General features: G+C 37.6%; 1 protein-coding gene across 1 annotated transcript; it reads left to right on the forward strand.

Moving 5' to 3' along the window:
- Positions 1 to 19,581: 19,581 nt before the first annotated feature.
- LOC149183004 (uncharacterized) lies at positions 19,582 to 20,502 on the forward strand. Its single transcript, XM_089414768.1, has 3 exons — positions 19,582 to 19,729; positions 19,979 to 20,086; positions 20,365 to 20,502. Exons 1-3 carry the CDS (start codon positions 19,655 to 19,657, stop codon positions 20,500 to 20,502), a joined length of 321 nt encoding a protein of 106 aa, XP_089270894.1. The 5' UTR covers positions 19,582 to 19,654.
- The last annotated feature ends 3,297 nt before the right edge of the window (positions 20,503 to 23,799 follow it).

A 23,799-nucleotide genomic window follows, 5' to 3' on the forward strand; every position in this document is an offset into this window, starting at 1 on the left:
CAATTGGCTTCTCATTTCCTTGGTCATCTTTTTGCAATAAAACAGCAGCAATAGTATGCTGGGAGGCAAAAGAGAAAATGATAAATTCTCTGTCAAACTGAGGATTGGTCAACACTGGGGTTTGGGTAAGGGCCAATTTTATACCTTCAAAGGCTTGATTGGCTTCAACATTCCATTTGACTTTTGAATCTTTCTTTAGCATGTTATTTAATAATCTGATTAGTTCTGCTAAGTTTGGGATAAACCTTCTCAAGAAATTGATTTTTCCCAAGAATCCTTGCAACTCTTTGACATTTCTTGGGTGGGGCATTTGTAGGATAGCCTGTATCCTATCTGGGTCAATTCTAATGCCATCTTTAGAAATGATGTGGCCCAATAGCTTACCTTCCTCTAAACCAAACAGGGATTTCTTGGGATTCAAGGAAATTCCATATTTTCTGCATTTTAGGAAGATCTGTCTCAGATGTTTTATATGTTCTTGGTCTGATTTTGAGAAAGGTGTAAGGTCATCTAGGTAAATGACTAAAAAGTCATGAATCTCCTTGGAAAAGGCAATATCCATGGCTCTTTGAAAAGTTGCCCCTGCATTTTTCAATCCAAAAGGCATCTTTACATATTTGAAAGTTCCCCATGGAGTTGTAAATGCAGTTTTGTCTTGGTCATCAGGGTGCACCAAGATTTGATTGAAGCCTGAAAATCCATCCAGTAATGAGATCCTTGAGGCCCCTACCACTCTTTGGAGAATGTGATCCATCTTGGGTAAGGGATAGTTGTCTTTGAGGGATACTTGGTTCAGATTTCTTAGGTCCACACACAGCCTGATTTCCCCAGTCTTCTTTCTTGTAGGGACTAAGTTGGAGATCCATTCAGAGAATCTGATTGGCGCTATGATGCCTGCCTTAAACATTTTCTGTACTTCTTGTTCCATTGCTAGGAGAAGCATAGGATTGATTCTCCTCAATTTTTGTTTAAAGGGCTTTTGATTAGGCTTGAGAGGGATAGTGTGCTGGATTACAGAGGTGTCATAGGACTTTAGGTCCTCATAGCTCCATGCAAAAACATCCTGGAACTCTTTAAAGAGGTCAATGTATTTTGGCTTTTGATCAGGAGGTAAAGATGCAGACAATTTAATTATTTTGGGTTTGTCAATTGTACCTATGTTGCACTCTTCAATGGCTGCATTTAAGGGCTGCATTTTTGGTTTTCTGGGGATGTCATTTGAGTCAAAGATGTCTTCTAGTGGAGTTAGGCCTGTTGGAAGAAAATTGTCTTTCAGCTCTATGATTTCAGCTTTAGCATTGGCTACCTCTTCACAGTTAATTTGTTGAATTTGCTGAATGTTTTCCTTGTTGAAAATGGTTGGATTGAGCATTTGTTTTGCTGTTCTAGGTGATATTGGGTAAACAACCTGTTGAAACTGTAGTTGTGATTGACTTGCTCTGTCAAGTATTTGTGATTGACTTGCTGTATCAAGTATTTGTGATTGACTTGCTGTATCAAGTATTTGTGATTGACTTGCTGTATCAGTGTCAATATTTAATCCTGCAAATTCTTGTTGCAGAGTTAAAAAATGGTTTATTTGCTTGTCATCCTCAAATACTTGCCAATCATTAACATTGTTCAGGATGGAGGGTCTGTGTTTTACCTCAGCTGTAAAACAATGATGGGGCTCAAAAGGCAGCTTGCAGGTACTTGCAAAGGTGGCTAAACTATGAGCATGTAGATTGTGGGTTCTAGGAATTTTAGTGATTTGAAATTCAGAGAAAAAGTTTAGTACTTCAGCAACAGCAGACCTATAAGTCCTTAGTATTTTGTCATTGGTGACAAAGTTTCCCTTCACTTGTTGAATAACCAAATCTGAATCACCCATGATTGAAACCCTGGCAGCTTGTAAGAACTTTACTAACTTGAGGCCTAGTAAAAGAGCTTCATATTCTGCCATGTTATTAGTACATCTGAAGTTCAATCTATAGGCTCTGCCTTCTGCATGACTATTCTCTTTATTGTGTACCCAAACTCCAGCTCCTGCCCCTAATTTGTTGACTGAGCCATCAAATTCAAGGAACCATAGAATATCTTGTTGTGGGGGAGATTTGATGATCGGTTCATGGGCTGGCAATGTGAGTAGCAGTTGTGGTTTTTCATCCAGCTTGTCTTCTAGGACAGTTTCATCATTTGATTGGGTATGCTTGATATTTAGAACAGCAGCAGTATCTAGTGTTTGATTGACTGTTGTTTCATGGGTAGTAATTCTTTCATTTGAGTTTTCCTCCTGTATGAGTATCTTGGTTTCAACCTCACCTTTTGAGGGAGTTGTGCTGTCATTGAAGAGAATGTATGAGTCTATGTCTGAATGTATAGCATATATGGGGAAGTTTTGAGGCTTTTCTTCATTGCTGACCATATATTTCATAAGTGTTTCTCTGTACAGTCTTTTTGGTTGCCCAAAAACAGAGATGGTGGCATATGACATGTCTAATTGTAGGGAACCTTGGAGTTTAGCTCCCCATGATCTTGATAACAGCATCCCATACTTAGGTGGGATATCAGCAACTACCACATCCATTAGGATTGTCTTGTTTGGGTATTGAACCAAAGACACACATAAGTCTTTTATGAGACCTAAACACTTGACTTGGCTGGAGTCAAAGGAAAACAGGTCCTTGTATGGTCTTGTTATGTCTAGATTCAATCTCTCCATGACCGCTTTTGGCATGAGATTATGAGAGGCACCTGAGTCAAACATTGCGTTATGTAATATTTTATCATGAATATGTAAACTGACATAAAAAGGTAGTATCCCTGTGACTGTTGTTTTTCCATCCACTTCTGGGCCAAACAGGAGTTCTGGGGTGTCATCCAGCACATTGACATCATCTTTGTTGCTAGTGAGTTGAAGGGACTTCTTAATTTGTAGTTTATAGATGTCATGCTTGGCTAGTTCTAAAAGAGGAACAGCTATCTTTAGTTTACCAATTTCAGTTTCTAGGTCAAAATGTTTTTCAGATTGGGTTTTGGGGTTATAGATAACAGTCCTTTCCTTGTTCATTAAATCTTCTTCTTGATTTTTATCTTGACTTTGGGACTTGCCTCTTTTACTCATCTCTTGGTGAGTAACATTTAAATTAGGATGAGAAGGTGAAGTGGCCATAGGCTACTGTCTTAAGGACAGTGGTTCAGTGATCTCTTCAATACTCACTTCTTCTGCAGGTGAATTTGTTTTGTCATTAGGCTCTGTGACTATGACTCTTTCAGGCTGTTGATTTTCCTTTATCTTTTCAGGCTGGTTTACATTCACATTTCTGCTCCTTAGCTTGTATTGTTTATGGACCTCATAAACAGTAGTGTCATAGCCTTGCTTAAAGTCAAAGGATTCACCTGATTTAGTTTGGAACAATTTGGTTTCATCATCCTCATGATCTTCTTGTGTTAATAAAACCTGACTTTCACCATCTAGACCCATTAAATTAATCTCAGGATCTTCATTAGGCTCTGTTGATGTGGAAGTTTCTACATAATTTTCTTGGAAAGGGGGTCTTATGTCTTGATCAGCACTGGTTTTGCCAATGCCTGGGTTTTGAGTTCTCCTAAAATTTGGATTCCTAGGAGGCTTGTTTTGTGGTGCTTCCCATGATGATTTTCTCTCAACCGATTCCACTCTATCACCCAATCTTTTCATTCCATTGAGTATCGCATCTAGCTTTTGATCAAAGGCAGAGGGTTCTTCTTTGAAAACAGTCCTCTTTTCCAACCTTGCCCTGTTTCTTTTGGCAATTAGGTTGGCTTCCACTGTAACTGCAACCCTTTGGGCCTCTGCAAGGGATTGAGGATCTCTTTCCTTCAACTGATAGGCCATGTCAGGGTCAAAACCATCAGGGAATTTGTACAAAGCTAGATCAGGAGGAGGTCTTAAATTTTGTGGAATCGCGTTATATACATTGTTAAATCTTGCACAATACTCCAAAACAGTCTCTTGGGGACCTCTTTTGATAGTGTCATATTCCCCAAGTATGTGCAGAGGATCTTTCTTCTTTTCCCATCTACTGGTAAAGGCTTGATACAGTTCATCAGGAGTTGTAATGGAGTTTGCATTCAGGGATCTAAACCAAGTTCTTACATCCCCAGTTAGGCTTTGAACAAACATCCTCATTCTGACACTGTCATCATCTATTTCATAGGTCTCAAAATGGTCTTGCATCCTCTTAGCATGCTGGACAGCTGTCAGAGGGCCATTGGAGTCAAAATATGAGATTTTGGTTTGGTAATCTTGGGGTAGAGCTGCAGCATTAGCTGGTATCTGCAAGGGTGCATATCTGTTAGCCATATTTACAGGATTTAGAGGATTAACAGGGGCAGCTGGGATAATAGGAACAGTGGGTACCACAGGGGTAACAAGTAGGGGTGAACCTAGAGTGTTGGTCAAGGGGATATGTGCAGTGGATGAAGATGTGAGAGGAGGACTTTGAGATGTGGATGGTGAACTAGGGGAACTAGGGGTAGACCGGAAAAGGACCTTGCATGGAGTAGGGATGAGGCTGGGATGATCTAAGTCCGAGGTTAAATCAGCAGGCTGCTCCTGCCTTTGCTGCCTCCTGATGTTTCTAGGGATGGTATTTGGATTATCAACAATGATGGGTGGATTAGGGTCAGGATTTGGCCTAGTATGCCGTGGATTTTTTTTGGGAGCCAGCTTCTAACTGTTTTTTAGGATTTTGTAGGAAATTTTTATATCTGTAAGGACTGGATAAAGATTTTGGAATGGCTATATATACTTCAAAGCTGAGATGAAGATTCTCTGAAAGAGCTCTTCCCTAAAACTGTCAATGTTACACAGAAACAGTTTTGAAGGCCTCCTGACTTGTTTCAGGCTTGATATCAGGCTTTGAGGGATGTATAGAAATTGGAAAATCCTAAGAAGTCCCCAGTGGAGTCGCCAATTATGTTAACACCCAGGTTGTTCCCTTTGACTCTAAGGGAATACGGCCGGGGTAACCACTAACCAGTCTTTGGATTACAGTGCCTAGCAACACTGTAATCAGAGAGGGCTCTCTCTTTATAATTTGTATCTGTTTTGAAATGATTTTAGGCTAGTTATGGGTTCAGGTTTGTTGAAGGTCTTTGTTGGATGATAATTTCAGTCTAGGTTCTTATGCAATTTCCGAAGTGTTCTAGTCCATTGGGCTATGGAGTCAGTGGTCCTTAGGTCTTTGGTGTGTTGCTTTGATGCTGTAGTGATGCTGCAGAGCCAGATTAGTGTCTGAGAACAACATTTATATTTAGTGATTGAGTGGAGTGTATCCAGTTAATGCAAGGCAATGAAGAATCTTGCAGTGAACTACCGAAGAAACACAAAGGGAATACTATCCTAGAAGCAATTAAGGATTTCTAGGCAATATTCATACGTATAGAATCAATACAGACATGAGCAGTCAAGAATTCATGTGCATAGTAATCCTGAAGACAAAACATTCATAGCAGTAAATTTTGAGTGCAAGGTGTAGTGAAACAAATTTTGTACTATTCTTTTCCTTTACTGCTAGCTTAGTGTAACATGATTATGATTTGACGAAAACATAAGAAAACAGGAACAAAGTTTGAAGAAAAAAAACTTGTTATTTCATCAGACAGCACAGGAATTCTGCATCAACACATGGAGCATCCTCCAGACATCAAATATTTCAGGAAATCACTGAGCTCATCCAGCCCTTTGTATTAGATAGACCTGAAAGTGTACAATACAAGTGTTCTCATAGAGAAGATTACCAACCCCTTATGAGTTACTCAGGGGAGTTTATATACAAAATTTTTACATCAAAAATATCAACGAATGAGTTATTATCTCATTTATGATATGCTAATCTCCGGAATGCAGTAGCTGAAGGAGTGAATGCTGCAGTAATTCCTTAATGCTTCAGCTGTCAAAATAGTCAGAAAATATTTGGACTTTATGGCTGTTGGAGTCGGCTGGAGATGCGCTGTCCAAACTTGGCTAGTTGTCATGTCCGTGTGATGAGTCACTTTTTTAGCTGCTTTAACTGCTGACATTTGTCATGTCATTTTTCTTGTAGTGACCTGGAGCTAGCAGTGGCCGAATGACTGAAGCTATCGTGGCAAAATCTGAAGCATGAATTGCCACCAATCCTCCTTAGGCATTTGATGTCTGCGCATCTTTATCAATGTTTCCTCGGCCTCTGTATGCTTATAAAGATTGGGAGGGGTCTCAAACAGGTGATTCACTTCATTCTCAATGAAGAACAGGCCTTCAAGTTTTTCATATATGCTCTGTCCTTTGGGAGGCCCTGCTTGTTCAGATGAACTGCCATATGCAATAATCTGATTTTCTATAGTGGTTGCCATTCTGTTGGCCATTTGATCTGGAGAGATCAGTTTCCCTGCACCACTTAGTAGGCTGGGCAGGCCTTTTCCTTGCAGCACTCCCATTTTGGCTTTGTATTCCTCCACATCTGCTTGCATCTCATAGTACTTCCTCTCTACTGTTTGTATATAGTTCCTGAGGGTAAGCACTTTCTTAGCAGAGAGGACAGCCTCTGTTCTGTTGGGAATGCCTATGGCTGCCATTTCCTCCCTTTCTTGCCTGTTCAGGAAATCAATCATTCTGTTTGCCTGTTCTACTCTGTTCCCTAGCACTGTCTTGGCCTTCTGAATTTCTTCATGAGCTTGGCCCATTAAATCCATCTGCTCATGCATTATTTTTATTGACCTCCATTGCTGTCTGATGGATTGGCCAATCTTGGCCCATAGGATCCTCTTTATGTCGGCCATAGCAGTCTCCAGGTTCAGCTCTTTCTCTAATGCCTTGATCCTTTCTTTTTGGGCCTTTATTTCTCTGCCCTGTTCTCCTACAGTCACTTTGGATTTATCATACTTGGCATCCATTTCTGCCAATCTCTCCTTTGCTTTCTTTATTTCGTCAGCTTGGAGCTCCATTGCCTTGACAGCCTTGGTCAATTCCTCTACACTTGGGTTGGCATCTGGAGCTGCTGTTGTTCCTGCTGCTTCTGTTGTGGGGGTCACTGCTGCCCCTGAAGTTGCTGCTGTTGTTGATGTAGTTGGAGGAGCTTGGGAAGTGGAATCTGCTTGTTTTTCCTGTAATATTCCTTCCAGCTCTTTCTCCAGTTCCCTAATCCTTTGGTCTTGCTGCATTAGGAGGTCTAGCTGATCCTCAGCCCGTTTTTGCTTTTGAAGTTCTGCTGTTTGAGGGTGCTCTGTGGGCTGCAGCTTCAACCTCTTCTTTAACGCGTTCAAGTCATCATCTTTTTTCTTCATGAGGGCCTTTACACCCGTTGGATCACTAGGATCATGTCCTAGATCGATGATGATCTCCTCCGGGGACTTTATTCTGTTGTCTTTGGCTTGGGATGACAATCTCTCAAAATCCAACTGGGTGTTGGTGTTTTTTAGGGACTCCTTCAGCTCATGGGCCAAGGTGGCCTTCTCTACTAGGGTTGCATAGACCATCTCTCCAGTTTGCTTGTGGAGTTCAATCTAGTCCATGGGATGTATATCCCTGGCTAGGACCTCCACCCTTGTCTTTATGAAATCTGCAGGTGTCTTAGGCTCCGGCCCCATTGGCTTGAAGTGGCTCAGGAGCAATTTCTCCTGCTGAATGTCATATACCGACAATAGTCTCTCTTGCTGGGCTGGTGTTGCATCTACGAATTGCTTGTAGACCTCGGCCCTTAGCAGCTCATTCTGAGCTTTTATCTGTTTGAAAGAAGCCTTGGTGCTTTTGGGCTTCTTGGTCAGCTGGGAAGAGGAGGACACCTCTAAGCCGAGTTGTAAAGTTTGCTCCTGCTGAAAGGAGCTTGTACCTGTGTGTTGACTGCCCTCCCTGTCTTTTCTTTCACTCTCCAAGACATCATCAGTAATGTCTTCTACCTCTGGGGAGTCTGCTCTTTGCCTTTTGGCTTCTGGCTGGTGGGAGGATCCACTGAGAGGAGTGGACTCTTCTCTATCTCTTTTAGTTCCCCTTTCCTCATGTGCTGGGGTCTGTAAGATTGGGGCAGTTACTGGCTCTTTTTGTGGAGATGGAATTTGCAGTGTTGGAGCTGCTGGTAGCTGAGTCTGTGGAGGGACATTTTGCCCTTGCTACTGTTCTTGTTGCTGCCCTGTTTGCTTCTCTGCTTCAGGGGCAGGCTTTTCTTTTGTTACCTCCTCTTCTGTACCCATTATACCCTTGCCTTTATCTAACACTGGTGCTGATGTGGAAGGTGCCTGTGGTGCAGTCTTTGTAGCCGAGGTCCCTTCTCCTATTGAATAAGGCGGTCTGAAAGGTACCTGCTGCACATATTCTAGGTCAATAGTCTTTTCAAGCTCCCTCCTACTCTTTAGCATTCTCTCTTCCTCAGTTAGATTTTCAACTAGAGTGTCCATCTGCCATTCTTGCAAGTTGGCATATTTTTCAATGTGTGGGTACTGGCAATGCTTAACACCTAGAAGTCTATACTTATTTCTCCTAGCAGTGATGAAACCTTGAAGGTCATAATGGACCCACCGAAAACCTTAGGATAGCTTGTATTTATCCTTAAGGATCAGGTGTGCAGTTTCCCACCCTTCTTTTTTGTTCATGATGAAGGGGCCCAACTCGTGTTTGAACTTGAGGTGGGCCTTCTTTTTGGCGCTGTGGAAATGGGTGAGGTCTGACTGAATCAACTGCCTGTAATATTCCAAGGCAAATAACCTCATAGGTACATATTTTGGGAGCCTGTATGGACAGAGCTCACAGCCATAGATCCTAATGACAGTATGGTTCTCATATAGGTACCAGTCACCTATTTTATATTTTCTAGAAAGCTGCAGGGCTTTCTTTATCTCATTTGATACTCTGGGAGGAGGGGACTTCATCAACAGGCAAGAGACTGGGTATACAAATTGGTCAACAAATTCACAGTAGGTATAGGGTGAGTTTGTGACCTTATGAAAGATAGAGGTCCAGAAGATAACAGATCTTCTTTCCCCTTTGTGATCCAGCCTTTTGATGTAGCATGGGAAGGCTTCAGAGTGGTAGTACATGAATAGGTGGTAAATATAGGCTGAGTACTTGAAGACCCCCTGCCTGTCCACCTTGCTCAGCTGATCATGAATCTTATTGGCAATGAATTTAGCAAAGTTATATTTCCTGGCAGGGGGTTGGCGTGGGCTATATGCAGATAGCAATACCAGCATTGTTTTGTCCACATGCTCACTGTTTTTGTATCCCAGCACATAGGCAATCATGTCCAGTAAAAGCCTGCCTATATCATTGAAATGGATACCCAGGTAGGGAGGTGGCTCTGTAGGCTGGCACTCAGGTCTCATGAAATCTCTGGTGACCTTTTGAATCTCCTCACTGGTCATCTTTTCACCAATCTCTAGCAAATAGCTCATGGAAAACGGGATTAGCAATTCTGTCTGATCAAAATGTAACATTTTGTTGATAGACTCAGCATTAATGTAGAAAAGGATCCTTCCAGATGGAGTGCTAACAGTTCTGTGCTGCACATTATAGTTTTCAGCACATAGGTGAATGATTTCAGGGAAGACATTTACAGTTGGGAGACAATAGTATGGTAGGTTTGACTCCCATATCCCATGTGTACCATGACCATCCTTATAGTCCTCTCTCAACTGACTGAAGGTCTGCAAGAAGTCCCTGTTGCCCTCAATGTCTTCAATAAGACAGTCCTTGTCAACAAATGGCAAGGCCTCTAGCTCTCTATTTGTTGGATTCAATGGAGCTACACTGAGGGATGAGGATGCAGAAGCAACCATTGTAAAACTTGATTTGAAATAAGGTGATGGTAATTGTTTACAAAGTCTCTTTTTTTCTTAAAAGCTTGAGTAATAGGACCAATACAGACCAAGTCTGAAGTGTTTTTCTCAGTGAGAATGCAAGCTGGTTTCTGCCGTTTGCTGCAACCTCTCAGGGACATGAACTGCCAAGGGTAAGTTGCAGAGGTAATGAGGTTTCTTTTGGTAAAAATGCAGCTGGCCTGTACTCGGCAAAAGGGAACAATGCCGAGCACCTCGAGGACAATTTTATGGTTTCAGCCCGTGGAATGACCGCTCTAATGTCGAATTATAGTTCAGGGGTGGTGCAGGTTGCTTGGGCTTACTTTAGTTAACAAGCAGAGTTGAATTTAGGATTTTTACCAGTTTTTTAATGGTGAATTTACAAAGAATTGGAATGCATGGGCAAAAGTGGGGAAAACTGGTGAAATACCTGGAAAAACTAGCTTGGAAGCTTGCGGGCTGGGCTGTGGAGGTTTAATGCTGTCGAATTCTGGACTTGTAGCGGTCGAAATGTTGAATTTGATGGCTAGGGACAAATTTCGCGGCAGCTAGTTGACAATGGCTACTTCTTTTGCGTGTGAAAATGACCCAAAATGGCTCATTTGGTCGTTTATAACGTTAAATTTGGAAAAATTATGCATTTGGCGCTTTTCCGCCGATGACGTCAGCATGACATCATGGCGGGGCCCGGGTATGGAGGTGACGTGGCTGCTGAGGTGTGAGCCAGGGTGGCAGGACACGGTGGCGGGTGAATAAGGTGGCAGGAGTACGTGGAGGATCACATGGCGCGGGGGTGGACGAAAGGTGCTACGTCAGGATGACGCAACGATGACATAAGGGACGGCGGTATCGGAATGGTGGTAAGTGGGTTCCCCGCACCGCCTTTGCTGATGAGTGGTATTGGGGAGGGGGGCTCCGAACAACCCCAGCGTTTGACACGCGTCCCTTTACGGGGCGGAAAACCATTTTCCCCGGACGCTAAAGGTCGGCAGGTCGGGGAACAGAAATGACCGCCCACCGTTGGATCATGGGTGGCAGAAGATTGACGGCTGGTGGGCCCTCCGACGGATCGTGTAGGTTTGGCGGGGGGGGCCGCTGGTCTATTATAATATTCAATTTAATATTTCGGGCGGGGAACATTGGGATAGTGGGTTTTTCATGTGTTTTGGGGATTTTTCGGGTTTTTCAAGGGTTTTATAAGAGAAAGGGGTTTATAGGAGTGATTTTAGCAAGGGAAAAAGGGGTTTTTTGTGTTTTTGAGCAGAGGGATGGTGAGGGCTGAGGGAAGAGGTTGCTGCTCATAACCAGAGGTTAGAGCAGCTCCAAGATAGGGTTGACCACAGTCCCAGATGGACTAAAGTCTCCCTTGACCATTTATTTGGCTATAGTGCCAAGAGGAGGATATGTACATAGTGCTGGGATTTATACACCATAGTGTTATTATAGTAGGGAAAGGGGGACATAGGGGATTTAGATAGTAGAATTAGGGGTTAAGATGTATGAAAGGGTAAATGAAGGGGAAACCACTAAGTTTGTTTGAAACTCACTTAGTTTAGGGAGTAGATCAAAATGAAAAGAAATTTAGACAAGAAATGTGGCTTCTTAAAAGATTACGAACCACCATGAAACCATAATTCTTCCATGAATCTCAACTGATGAGGGAATGTTAGTAAATGACATGAAAAGGGGAAAAAGGGAGGTTAGACATGCTCCTTTGCTTGCTGCAACTTGATGAAGAAGAAAACCTTCTCAATTCATTGACTTTGCTTTGGTAAACAAAGTTAACACACCTGCAATGGTAAAGATAACCTTTCTGCAACCCCAACTACTTACCCAGCTACTTGCCTAGCATTTTTTATTTCTTCTTGGAGGGTGCACTTGGACTTGCAGACCCTTACCTACCTTTTCTTTTCTTTGGCTTTTTCTTTTGTTTTTCTATCTACTTCTACCCTTATTTCTTCCAAGGTCCCAGATTAAGCTGTTGGGAGCCTTTTCTTCTCTACCTGAACTACTTGTCTGCCAAGATTAAACAGTTTGGACAAACTTCTTTCTCTAATCTACAACTGCAAATTTAAACCATGGAATGATCCAGATTAGACTATTGGACCATCCATCAAAATTGGGATGCATTAAGCTATTTACACACCTTGTACTCCTTTGGAAATATGTGATCTTTGCATGATCAAAGCAGAGCATATTTGGAACTTCTATAGCCAATCATGAAATATGAAACCTATTGGTATAGGTAGCTAATAGTATTAACAAAGGCTCTAAGCATATAAGGAAGAGAAGATCAAAGGGCTAAATGTGGAAGTGAAAGGGTTTTTCATGAATACTTCTATCTGAAGCATATTTTTTTGGTAAGGGCTATGGTTATGATATAGATCTGAAACAACTTGTGCACCCTTGGATATAATGTTGGATAAGGATCATGAGACATGAAATGACTTATCATTGTATGATATGATAATTTATAGGCTAGATATGAGTGCTAATGCATGTTTTATCCTTTAAATGTTATGATCTGGGTATATTTAAAGCCTTGAAAAGTTACGAAGTTATAAGTCATTATTTGCATATCTATACGCATGTACACCTCAGTGAAGGCACGTATACACACAGATTCAGCACTTCCAAGTAGCGTATGCAGATGAAGGGATTGTTGTTAAGAAATGATTGATCTATCTAATCAGTGTTGTTGTTTTACTATTGTTTGTCAATGATGTCTTCATTAGATCTGGAGTTAAACTAATTCTATAAGGAGATTTAGTCTGGCTGACTGATTGATTGAGTAGGAAGGGTCATGTTTGTTGATATATGTTTATAACTTTGTAATATAATAGTAGATATTTAGAATGTATTTTTTTTTTTCTTTCAGAAGTTGTATGATTCAATATCTTTAAAGGTATACGTAGGTTGAGTTATGGAAAGTGGTGTATAAACACAGTTTTTCCTGTACAAAGTAGTGTATACAAAGTAAGAGTTTCTGTTCATAAATGACTGATGAATCTGGTCAGTATTGCTACTACGATGTTGTCTTCCAATGATGTCCTCTTGTTAATCTGGGTTAAATGATAATGTTTGAAGTAGATCTGATTGGATATTGAAGTTGAATGAGGTTATGAATAGTGTTAATATTATTTGTTGATTGTGATTGAAGATCAAAAATATTTATGTGATTGGTTTAGAATGTTGTAATAGATCGGAGTATAGTTTAGGGTTCTTTTCAAAAATGGAATAGTCAAGTTTTTAGTATTTTAAGTTCTCTACGCAACTTTCTCTACTGAAAAGAGCATATGCACGCGGGTTTCCTTAAGCAAATTAATGTATGAATTTTTGGATTTGAATGATTAGGATTGTAGTTGATTCTATGTGTTGAGGTGTTGTGGGTTTAGTTCCGCGTACTGGTTACATTTATCTAATTGTTCCAATTGATTAGTTGAATTTTGGTTAAGTCTTGGCTGATTAGGTTTTGATTGAATGATTAATTTGTATAAAAAATTGATGATTGGGTGATTCAGTTGTGTCATAAGTTTCAATGATTGTTTGATTCAGTTGTGTTAGAAGTTTCAATGATTGATTGATTCAGAAATTGATGATTGGGATTCAGTTATATCAGAGATTGATGATTTGGTTTCAGTGATTGATTGATTCAGATGTGTCAGAGATAGATGATAGTGTTACAGTGATGAATTAAAATTTGATTTTTGATATTGAGCTTAAGTGTTGTTAATGGGCCCAGTATGAAAATTTGATGAAACGTGGTCTACAAGTTATAATGTGTTGAAGCAGGTGGATCCAGTCTAAAAATTTCATGAAATGTGGTCCATGGAGGATGTTGAGGGTTGGAGCCTTCAGTGAGGCATTTGAAGCTTCTTGCTAGTAGTAGTTGGTGATTAGATCAGGGGGTTGGAGCTCCCTTCTAGTAGCAACTGGAGAATGAGTGAAGGTTGTAGCCTTCTGCAGGTTGGTGGTTGCATACTGGTACAAGTTTACACTAGTACAATAACTAGTGGGTTGTAGATCCCTTCCAGTAGAAGTTGGAGAATGAGTGAAGCTTGTAGCCTTCTATAGGTGGGTGCCTACATATTGGTATGAATCTGCGCTAGTACAAGATTGTAAACATTTTTTCTTTATATTAAGAAAAAAGATAGAGACGACAACAATAGGTGGCTTTCTCTCGCATTGGGTTTCCACCTTAAATCTTGGTGTTCTTGTGTGTTGCTTATGTGTGATGGTTTATTTTGTTATTACAACACATGGTTACTATTTATCTAATGTTTAATAAAGTATTGATGCACTGATTGAAGACAAACATATGATGAATTAACTGAAGCATAAGTTTATTGGATGTATGCTAGTTATCATAAGAACAGTCATGTTCACACACATGTTCCTTTCACTAAAGTCACTTATGGAAATATGAATATGAAAAGAAAAGTTATTGATTTGAAAATATTGATTCACCCCCCTCTCAGTATTTTTCCCAACAAATTGACATATAGTTAACTCCAATTTAAATATAATATTTTAAACTAGAATAAATCTGTTTAAAAGAACATATTCTCAATGTTTAGAAAGGGTTTGCACCATATATATATATATATATATATATATATATATATATATATATATATATATATATATATATATATACATATATATATATACATATGCATATACATATACATATATAATAACTAATACTATAATAATTCTTTTATTTTCACTCATTTTATATAATATATACATAATTGACATTGAAATATTTTATTTATGATTCATATTTTCCACATTATAAGTTTCAAATCCATATTAAACATTGAATAAATTACAAATCTTCCTTATATCTTTATTAGAAAAGGCTTATTAATGAAATTCTCTCTCTAAAACTAACTCTTATTCAAACATAATATTTTAAATAACCATATTTTGTATACTTTTGGCCTCTAAATGTATTTTATGTGTTAAATATATTATAAATGGGTGCATGGAAAAGATGAAATGTAGTTAAAAAGTTTTATGAGATCCATATAAATGTGATTAGGGAAAACATCCTTCACTAGTTAGGATTGTAGATTTCCATTCATATATATTAATGTAGTAATATAAATTAAATGGTTGGTAAAGGCCAATAAACACCAATCCATGATAAACATATATATCTCACATTTTAAAATTAAAAATAATAATAATAATAACTATATTATAGCCATATTATTATTATTATTAATTTGAGAATGTATTAATATATAAGTTAAACATATATTTATTTTTAAAAAAGAACATTTCACAACATTCTTAACCAGGGAGATTCGCCCCTATTTTACTATGGAGATTCATAATTTTTAAACATATTTTGCTACAATACCATGACTTATCAATACCACACACCCAAAACACTATAACTAATTTTGTGTGGCATTTGTTCATATGCCATTTTCATTAATTAATTCATTTAATTAAAAGGGGGAAAATGGAATAACTACTTTGGAGATAAATATCAACCTTTTAATTGTGAATGTTATTAAAAATATTTTCTAATATTACATTATAGTTAAATCCCGCGGCATTTGTTCATATGACATTTTCTTTAATTAATTTATTTAATTAAAAGGGAAAAAATGGAATAACTACTTCAGAGATAAATATCAACCTTTTAATTGTGAATGCTAGTAAAATTATTTTAGAATATTACATTATAGTTAAATCCCTACCATCGGTCTAATAATTATTATGTCGATAGGCATATTTATTTTGGAATAGGGATTTAACCTCCATAGAATATTTTAGAATATGTTTAGTAATATACACAAATTATACAATGATATTTTCTTTTCAAATTAGTTATGCTTTATTTTTCCCTTTTAATCAAATTCATTAATTAAAAAATATTTGATATGAACAAATGTTATAGGAAATGGTTATGATTTTTTGGGGATCTCGTATTGATAAGTCATGGTATTCGCTAACCTAGTTATTGATTAAGAATGTAGATCATAATGTGAGGGTGAATATCCATAGTTAAAAATCATGTATCTTTAAAATGTATATAAGTTTAACTTATATAAATTATTTTTAATAATAATAATAATAATAATAATAATAATAAAGTTATAATTTAGATAATTTTAATGATTATTTCAATTTTAGCAACTTAAAATATATGATGAAGTACTTTGATGCATATTAAGTTTTGATCTCTATCAACATTTACCAAGCATTTAATTTATATGGTTGCACTAGTGGATAGTTAAATTAAAATTCTAAAAATCATATTCCAAAATAAATACACCTACAATACTAGGGTAGCCATATAAATTAAATGGTATTAAACAACGATAGGGATTATAACTCTTTGCTTCATGATACATCTCACATTGCCAAGACTAAAAAAAACTAGAAAATTAACTAAATTATATCTTTATTTTAAATCATTAAATAAATTATAAAAGATTAATACATGAGTTAAATATATAACATACAAAAAAACATGTAACAATATTATTAACCATGGAAATTCTCCACGTGTGAATATGATTTGTTACAATATCATGTCTTATCAATATTAGATGCCCAAAAAACCATAACTCATTTCATATGACATTTATACTTTTAAGATAAATCTCAATTTTAATATTTGATTACTATTAAAAATATTATAAGATATTTAACGGAAATTTATTCCATACAACACGCTTAATAATTAAAATAATATTTAAAAAATTAAGTCTATTAAAAAATAAATACATACATCTACCCATGTAAGTATTGATAAATATAAATATTAATATAATTATAGGTAAATAAAAACATTTCAGATCTCAAATCTTCTAAGCATCTAGTAGCAGTGTCAAACCTTGGGTATGAGGTGCAGATCATCATATGATTTTTTCTTTCGTGGATCGAACAGAGTATCATAAGCCTAATTTATCTCAAAAAAAAGGTTAATGGTTGTCTCAAGCTAGTGCAGAGGCATGACATCAGGGTAGTATTTTAGTGTCAGTCTTCTGTATGCAACCATGACATCATTGCAGGAGGCATGGCAAGAGACACCCAAAGAGCATAGTGATCCTTTTTCCTCCTGAAGGAAATATCCCGCTATTCTTCTATTGAAAAATTGGGACTGATGGTTCTGCCATTGAAGCTGTGAGAAGCCCTTAATACCACATTGCCAAGACTCAGTTGATTACTTGAAATTGGGTTGCTTGTGGTACTTGTTGGGAATATCAATTCCCCCATAATCAGAGGGGATTGGCCTCTGGGAGATGAGAGTGGGGAATTGATTGTGAGAGACCCAAGTGTGGAAATATTCATGATTAATTTCTAGTTTGGAAAATATGGAGACAAGGCTAATTGTATGTATGTTCTGATATCCAAACTTTTCTGCTTTCAAAATGAGAGGATTGGCTACCGTTTATATTATTAGCAGTAGAGATTGTCTAGTTAATAAAATAAAGATTTTGATTATCTAATTAATAAAATAAAGATGATGGAAAGAAAAGTCTTCTCACATGGCATGCCTGTTGAATATGGTGAGCATTCTCCAACATGCCTGCATTCTCAAATCTATAGCAATAAATTGTCTTAGTGATCCATCCCATGTTCCCCTATTTTTAATAAGTCAACCTTTCTTACTAATTCCCTTTAGAATAACATAATTATGACAAAAATCCACCAGTTGTATTCTACAATTCACTGAAGTTCTGTGAGTATCCTCTAGCTCAAAAGTGAAGTTAATATTACTGTCTCTTTTGTTGACTTTATTTGATAGATGACAATCAAATGAAGCTATGGTGAAATATACATTCATCTATGATATCTAGAAAGATAGATGGTCAAAAGGAAAAAATTCACTTGAGTATCACATTGATACATGCACAGATTCCCTGAATGGAAAGGTATTCTAGATAATCTCCATGTCTAGGGATTAATGAAATTTGTATCTTCTTTGTAAATTCCATATTACTTCATAATTTTATCATTTGGCCAAGATGTGGTTGTTTTAAAATGTGAATTAGAATTAAAGTCCCTTTCTCTAACATGCACTAGTTAGAGAAACCGTACACAAGATCAAACCCATCTAAACCTAGTTTGATAATTCACCTTGATGGTGTAGAGATGAACCTGCGCACTTTGAGGCTGCTAAATTGAAAAGTCGTAGAACCTATATGAGTTTATACAAATTGGAAGGTATCAATTATTGATATGAAACCTGGAGTTTTCAATTCCCAATTTCAAGGTGTAAATTGAACCAATGTTTGTATTCTTGCTAATTTTCATATTCAATGCATCCAGCCCATCATCTAAACCTTGTCACTTAATGGTTGCTAAACTGAAAAGCTGCAAAATGAAATCTTGAGTTTACATAAATTGTTGGGTATCAATTATAAATGTGTAACTCAGAGCTTCATATTTTTAGAATTTTGAGGTACTCTCAACCTTGCGATGGATGGGTATGTGCTAATGTCCATATTAAATGCATCAAGTGAATCATATAAAACCCTTACTCTTCAAATTTCTTCTAAGTTACCAAACTAAAATTGCAGATCAGATTGACAAAAATAGTATCAAATACAGATATGCAACCTCTTACTCTTCAAAGTTCTTCTAGGTTACCAAACTGAAATTTAATATCTGATTGACACCATAATATAAAATATAGAAATGAAACCTTTTACTCTTCAAAGTTATTCTAAGTTTCCAAACTGAAATTCCATATCTGATTGACACAAACAGTATCAAATATAGATATGTAGCACTCAACTTTCCAACCTGGAGGTAAACATGAGACTAGGTTTGAAATAAGTCTTACTAAGCATCCAATGCTACATTCACATGGTAATATTTGGAACAACTCCTACTGAAATTCATATCCAGTGGATCCAATGCACCATTACACCCACATGACAGTATATTAACAATTCTTGTAGTGTAAATACCATAAAAAAATTCTTTCAAAAATGAAGTTGATATATTTTGGAAATGATTTATTGCATATTGGTATTTGGAACAACTCTTACTGAAATCCATATTCATTGTATCCAATGCACCATTACACCCACATAACAGTATATCAACATTTCCTGTAGTGTAAATACCATACAAAATTTCTTTCAAAAATGAAGTTGATATATTTTGGAAATTATTTGTTTCATATTAGTATTTGGAACAACTCTTACTGAAATCCATATGCAGTGGATCCAATGCACAATTACACCCACATGACAGTATATTAACATTTCCTGTCGTGTAAATACCATATAGAAATTCTTTCAGAAATGAATTTTATACATTTTGGAAATTGTTTATTGCATATTAGTATGTTTAGTTACCAATGTTTACTAATGACCCTGAAATTTTTCTATAGTCGAATAGCCTTCTATGTTTGGGAGAGAAAAATCTCTCAAAAGTGAAAGAGTTGCATCTAAAAGTTGGTTGGGTTCATTTCTTCCTGTCAGGGAATTTCCATCAGTACACCTTGGAGGTTGATTAATCCTTTGGATCACTTTGTTTCTGTGTTGACCAATTTAGAGTCCATGTGACAATGGAATAAACCAGAACAATTTGGAGGTTGATTAATCCTTTGGATCGCTTTGGTTCTCTATTGACCAATTTATAGTCCATGTGACAACCCCCATCCCCTCAAAACTATTTGATGCTTGGTCTTACAAGAAAACGATATATTATGCACATGTATATATGATTTCATTCACCCTTAGTGTTTATATTATTGGAAAAAAACTTGTCTTTATCTTATCAATAGATTTACATGGTCGGAGGGTATGGTGCAAATTACTCGTACTTGGACATAGCTGAAGTCTATGACCCTGTAAGAGACTAGTGGAGTCAACTTCCTAATATGCCAACTGCCAGAGGGGATCTCATGTGTGTCGCGGTTGCAAGGGAGATATATGTACTTGGAGGATATTATGATGTGAGTAAACTTCCAGACAACTTGTCCTAGTTTTCTTTTAAAATACTATATAATCATTAATATTCCTATATAAAAACAATGACAACTGATTTTCTTCATACATTCCTGGATCAATGTTTAGTTGTTTAAACTCCTGAATTTCAGAAAATGGATTGTTAGTAGTTATAAACAATTAGGTTTGAACAGATGTCTTTGGCAGTCTTGTGCCAATGGTGACTTATGTAACAAGCATCGACATTGTGCATGCAGGGTGGATTTAATGTGAATAATTCATTTTCAAAGAAAATGGAGTCCTACAACCCCACTTCTGCAAACTGGACATCACGACCTGACCTCCTCACAGCAAGAGGAGACGCAGTAATTACACTTCTGGCCTCTCCCGCTTTATCATCTATGTTACACTCAATTTACTTTCCCACCCCAGGATATAGCACCCACTTCTCTTAATACAATTAGTATCTGGGATCTCGAGTTTGAGGTTGTTTAAATAGTTTAAAACCTTATTCTTGAATCTCTTTACGAAGTTCGACCCTTTTCTATATCATTCCTGTGATATTTCAAATCTTAATCAGTTTGACATAAAATTAGATCACTACCACTCCAAATACATGGCTGAAATCCAGTTTTCTGTACAGGGAATAGCTCTGCTTCCAGGAGAGAGAATTATGCTCATTGGTGGAGAAGGCCATTATAAGGACAATAGTGATTTCAAATACCCAAAGCATGTAAATGAGGTATACGAAATAGATGATCTAACTAAATGCACAAAGTGAATGCTCACATATGTATATGTTCATTAATCCACACAGATTTTCAATAAACAATAGGATCTCTTCCCATGATCTGTCAAAAAGACACAATTGAGGTATATCTAAATCATCCATCCTCAAAAGTACTAAATATACTCCCATAGAGATTAAATTGAAGATAGATGCATTTTAACCAAATATCCGAGCAAAGAGAGAAAACAAAGTGACTAGCCATGATAGAGGAAAGATAGTGCATGATTCTTTCAAAAAATTTATTACTGTATTTTCTTTGACATGATTGATCCAAAATATAGGTTTAATATTTTACAACCAATTATATATATTTTTAATTTATATACTTTTTTAAATGCAATACAATGGGATCATATTTAAGAGAGAGAGAGAGTGATATGGAGTGGAAATAGAGTGTGGGAGAGAGACATAGAGGTGGGAGAGACATGAAGGAAGAGAGATATGAGGGAAGAAAGAGAGGAGGGGGAAGAGAGGAGGAGAGAGGGTTGGAGAAAGAGATGTATTTGGAGGGGGAAAGAGAGGGAGGGAAGAACAAAGACATTGAGGGATAGAGGTGGAGAGAAAGACAGAGTGATAAGGTAGAGATGAAGATGGAATGAGGGAGAGAGGAAATGAGGGAAGGGAGAGAAAAGGAGAGAATCGGAAGAGAGAGATAGGGATACATATATGTGGAGGGGAGAGAGAGGGGGTGAGCGAGAGGGGGAGAGCGAGAAGGGGAGAGAGAGGGAGATGGTGACAGAGTTGGAGGGTGAAGAGAGAGAGTGTGTGATGGGGGAGAGATAGAGGGAGGTAGGAGGGAAAAGGAGAGAGAGGAAGGAATAGACAGGGGACTTGAGAGAGAGGAGAGAGAGGGGGAGAGGGAGATGGTGTTTTAAGAGGGGGAGAGAGGGATGGAAGAACAAATACATTGAGAGATAGAGGTGGAGAGGTATAGGGAATGATAAGGGAGAGTTGAAGATGGAATGAGGGAGAGAGGAGACAAGGGAAGGGAGAGAAATGGAGAGGATATAGATAGGTAAATAAGGGGAATAGAGAGTTAGGGAGACATAGATATGGAGGGGGGAGAGAGGGAGATAGTGACATAGTTGGACAGTGGAGAGAGAGTGTGTGTGTGATGGAGGGGAGAGACAGAGGGAGGTGGGAGATAAATGGAGAGAAAGGAAGGAAGAGAGAGAGGAATTGAGAGAGAGGAGAGAGAGGGGGAGAGAGATGGAGTTGGAAGGGGAAGAAATACATAGAGAGAGAAAGGTGGAGAGGGAGAGGGAGTGAAAAGGGAGAGATGGTGAGATGATGAGGGAGAGAGGAGAGAAAGAGGGGAGAGAGAGGGGGGGTGAAAAGGGGAAGAGAGAGGGAGGGTTGTGACATGGGAAAAGAGAGAGAGAGGGGCAGAGAGAGAATGATACATATGGAGAGAGAGTTTATGTTTTGGACGTGATAAGGAGAGACAACAGGAGATAGATATATAGACGAAGGGAGGAGAGAGGAAAAAAGAGGGAGGGAATAAGAGAGATAGATATGGAGAGAGAGTGTGTGTGTTTGGGGGATGATATATATATATATATATAGATATATATAGATATATATATCAAGAGAGAGAGAGAGAGAGAGAGACATGCATTTAGGGGGTTGCGATGGACAGGCAAATAAGGATATATGGAGGTATATATAGATATAGATGGAAGGAGGGGAGAGGGAAGAAAAGAAAGATAGAGAAAGGGAGGTAGAGGTGGAGAGAGACAGAAGAAGAAAGTGACAGGTAGAGACAAATACAAATGTAGAAGTTAGATATAGAAATTCATGATTATTTTTGTTTTTCACTAAAATAGATGTATTGATTTTAGTGTAGTTATTGATTTATAATAATTTGTTATTGCTTGTACTAGAAGGATTTATTTTACTATAGATGTCGATTTCTAATCCTATTTAATACCTTACACTAGATGCATTGATTTCTCTGTAGATGTTGATTTCTACTCCTATTTTATTGCTTGCACTAGATGCATTGGTTTCAATATAGATATTAATTTCTAATCGTATTTTATCACGCACACTACATGTAATGATTTTAGTGTAGATGTCAATTTCTAATCCTATTTAATACGTTATACTAGATGCACTGATTTCAGTGTAGATGTTGATTTCTACTCCTATTTGATTGCTTGCACTGGATGCATTGGTTTAAGTATAGATTTTGATTTATAATCCTATATGATCACTTGCACTAGGTGCATTGATTTCAGTGTAGATTTCAATTTCTAATCCTATTTAATAGCTTACACTAAATTCATTGATTTCAGTGTAGATGTTCATTTCTACTCCTATTTAATTGCTTGTACTGGATGCATTAGTTTTAGTGTAGATATTGATTTCTAATATTATTTGATTGATTGCATTAGATGCATTGATTTCAGTGTACATATTTATTTCTGATTTGATGCAACTAGATGTATGATGTACATTAATTTCAAGGTAATTAGATTAATAATGTGCATTGGTTTCAGTGTAAGCACATCCCTGTCCCCTCCATCTCTATCTTTATCTCCCTTTTTCTCGCCTTCTTTATCTATTTATCTCACCCTCAAACATACACACTCTCTCTCCATATCTATCTATCACCCTCTCTCTGCCTCCATTTTCCACTCCATCTCTCTCTCTTCCCCTTCTCTCTCTAACACTTCTCTCTCCATATCTATATCTCTTCCTCCCTCCATGTCTTTTCCTTTCTCTTCTTCCCTCTCCCTCCCCTTGTTGGCTTCATGGGCCCTGACCCAGGTTCAGTGTTAATTAGCCAAGCAAATCCCTACACTACTGGACCTTTCGACATCAATCCATGGAGCACGGACTAAAGTCTCACCCGAAGTAGTATGGGGTAATGTAGGAACCAAGTTTACACTCCTTGAGATAGTTGTGATGTCATTTTATACCCTATACCTTCCTTCGTGTGGACCGATAAGCCCTTTAGGGCTTATCAATGCACTTCTCTTATTCAGCTTCGAGACCTTCATGGAGGTTTGTGATCATCCTTCATGTACCCTAAATAGGAAATTCAGAAGCTTACACGCCTCTATAATTTCCCTAACTTCCGTGTCTACCCAGATTAGCTTAAGTATTGGATAACTTCAACATGCATTATGATTATCTTCGCGTAAATAAATATTCTTACTTGCATTCATATGACAAAGTAAAACACATAGATTCACGCATCAATACAACATTAAATCATAAACGTAGTATTCAGCATAACATAACTATATACATTTATAACAGAAGTAAAATAGCTCATACACA

This window comes from Pinus tabuliformis, chromosome 3_2, assembly GCF_031772625.1.
Source record: "Pinus tabuliformis cultivar Carrire ecotype Pingquan chromosome 3_2, CPIR1, whole genome shotgun sequence".
NCBI classification, from domain to species: Eukaryota; Viridiplantae; Streptophyta; class Pinopsida; order Pinales; family Pinaceae; genus Pinus; species Pinus tabuliformis.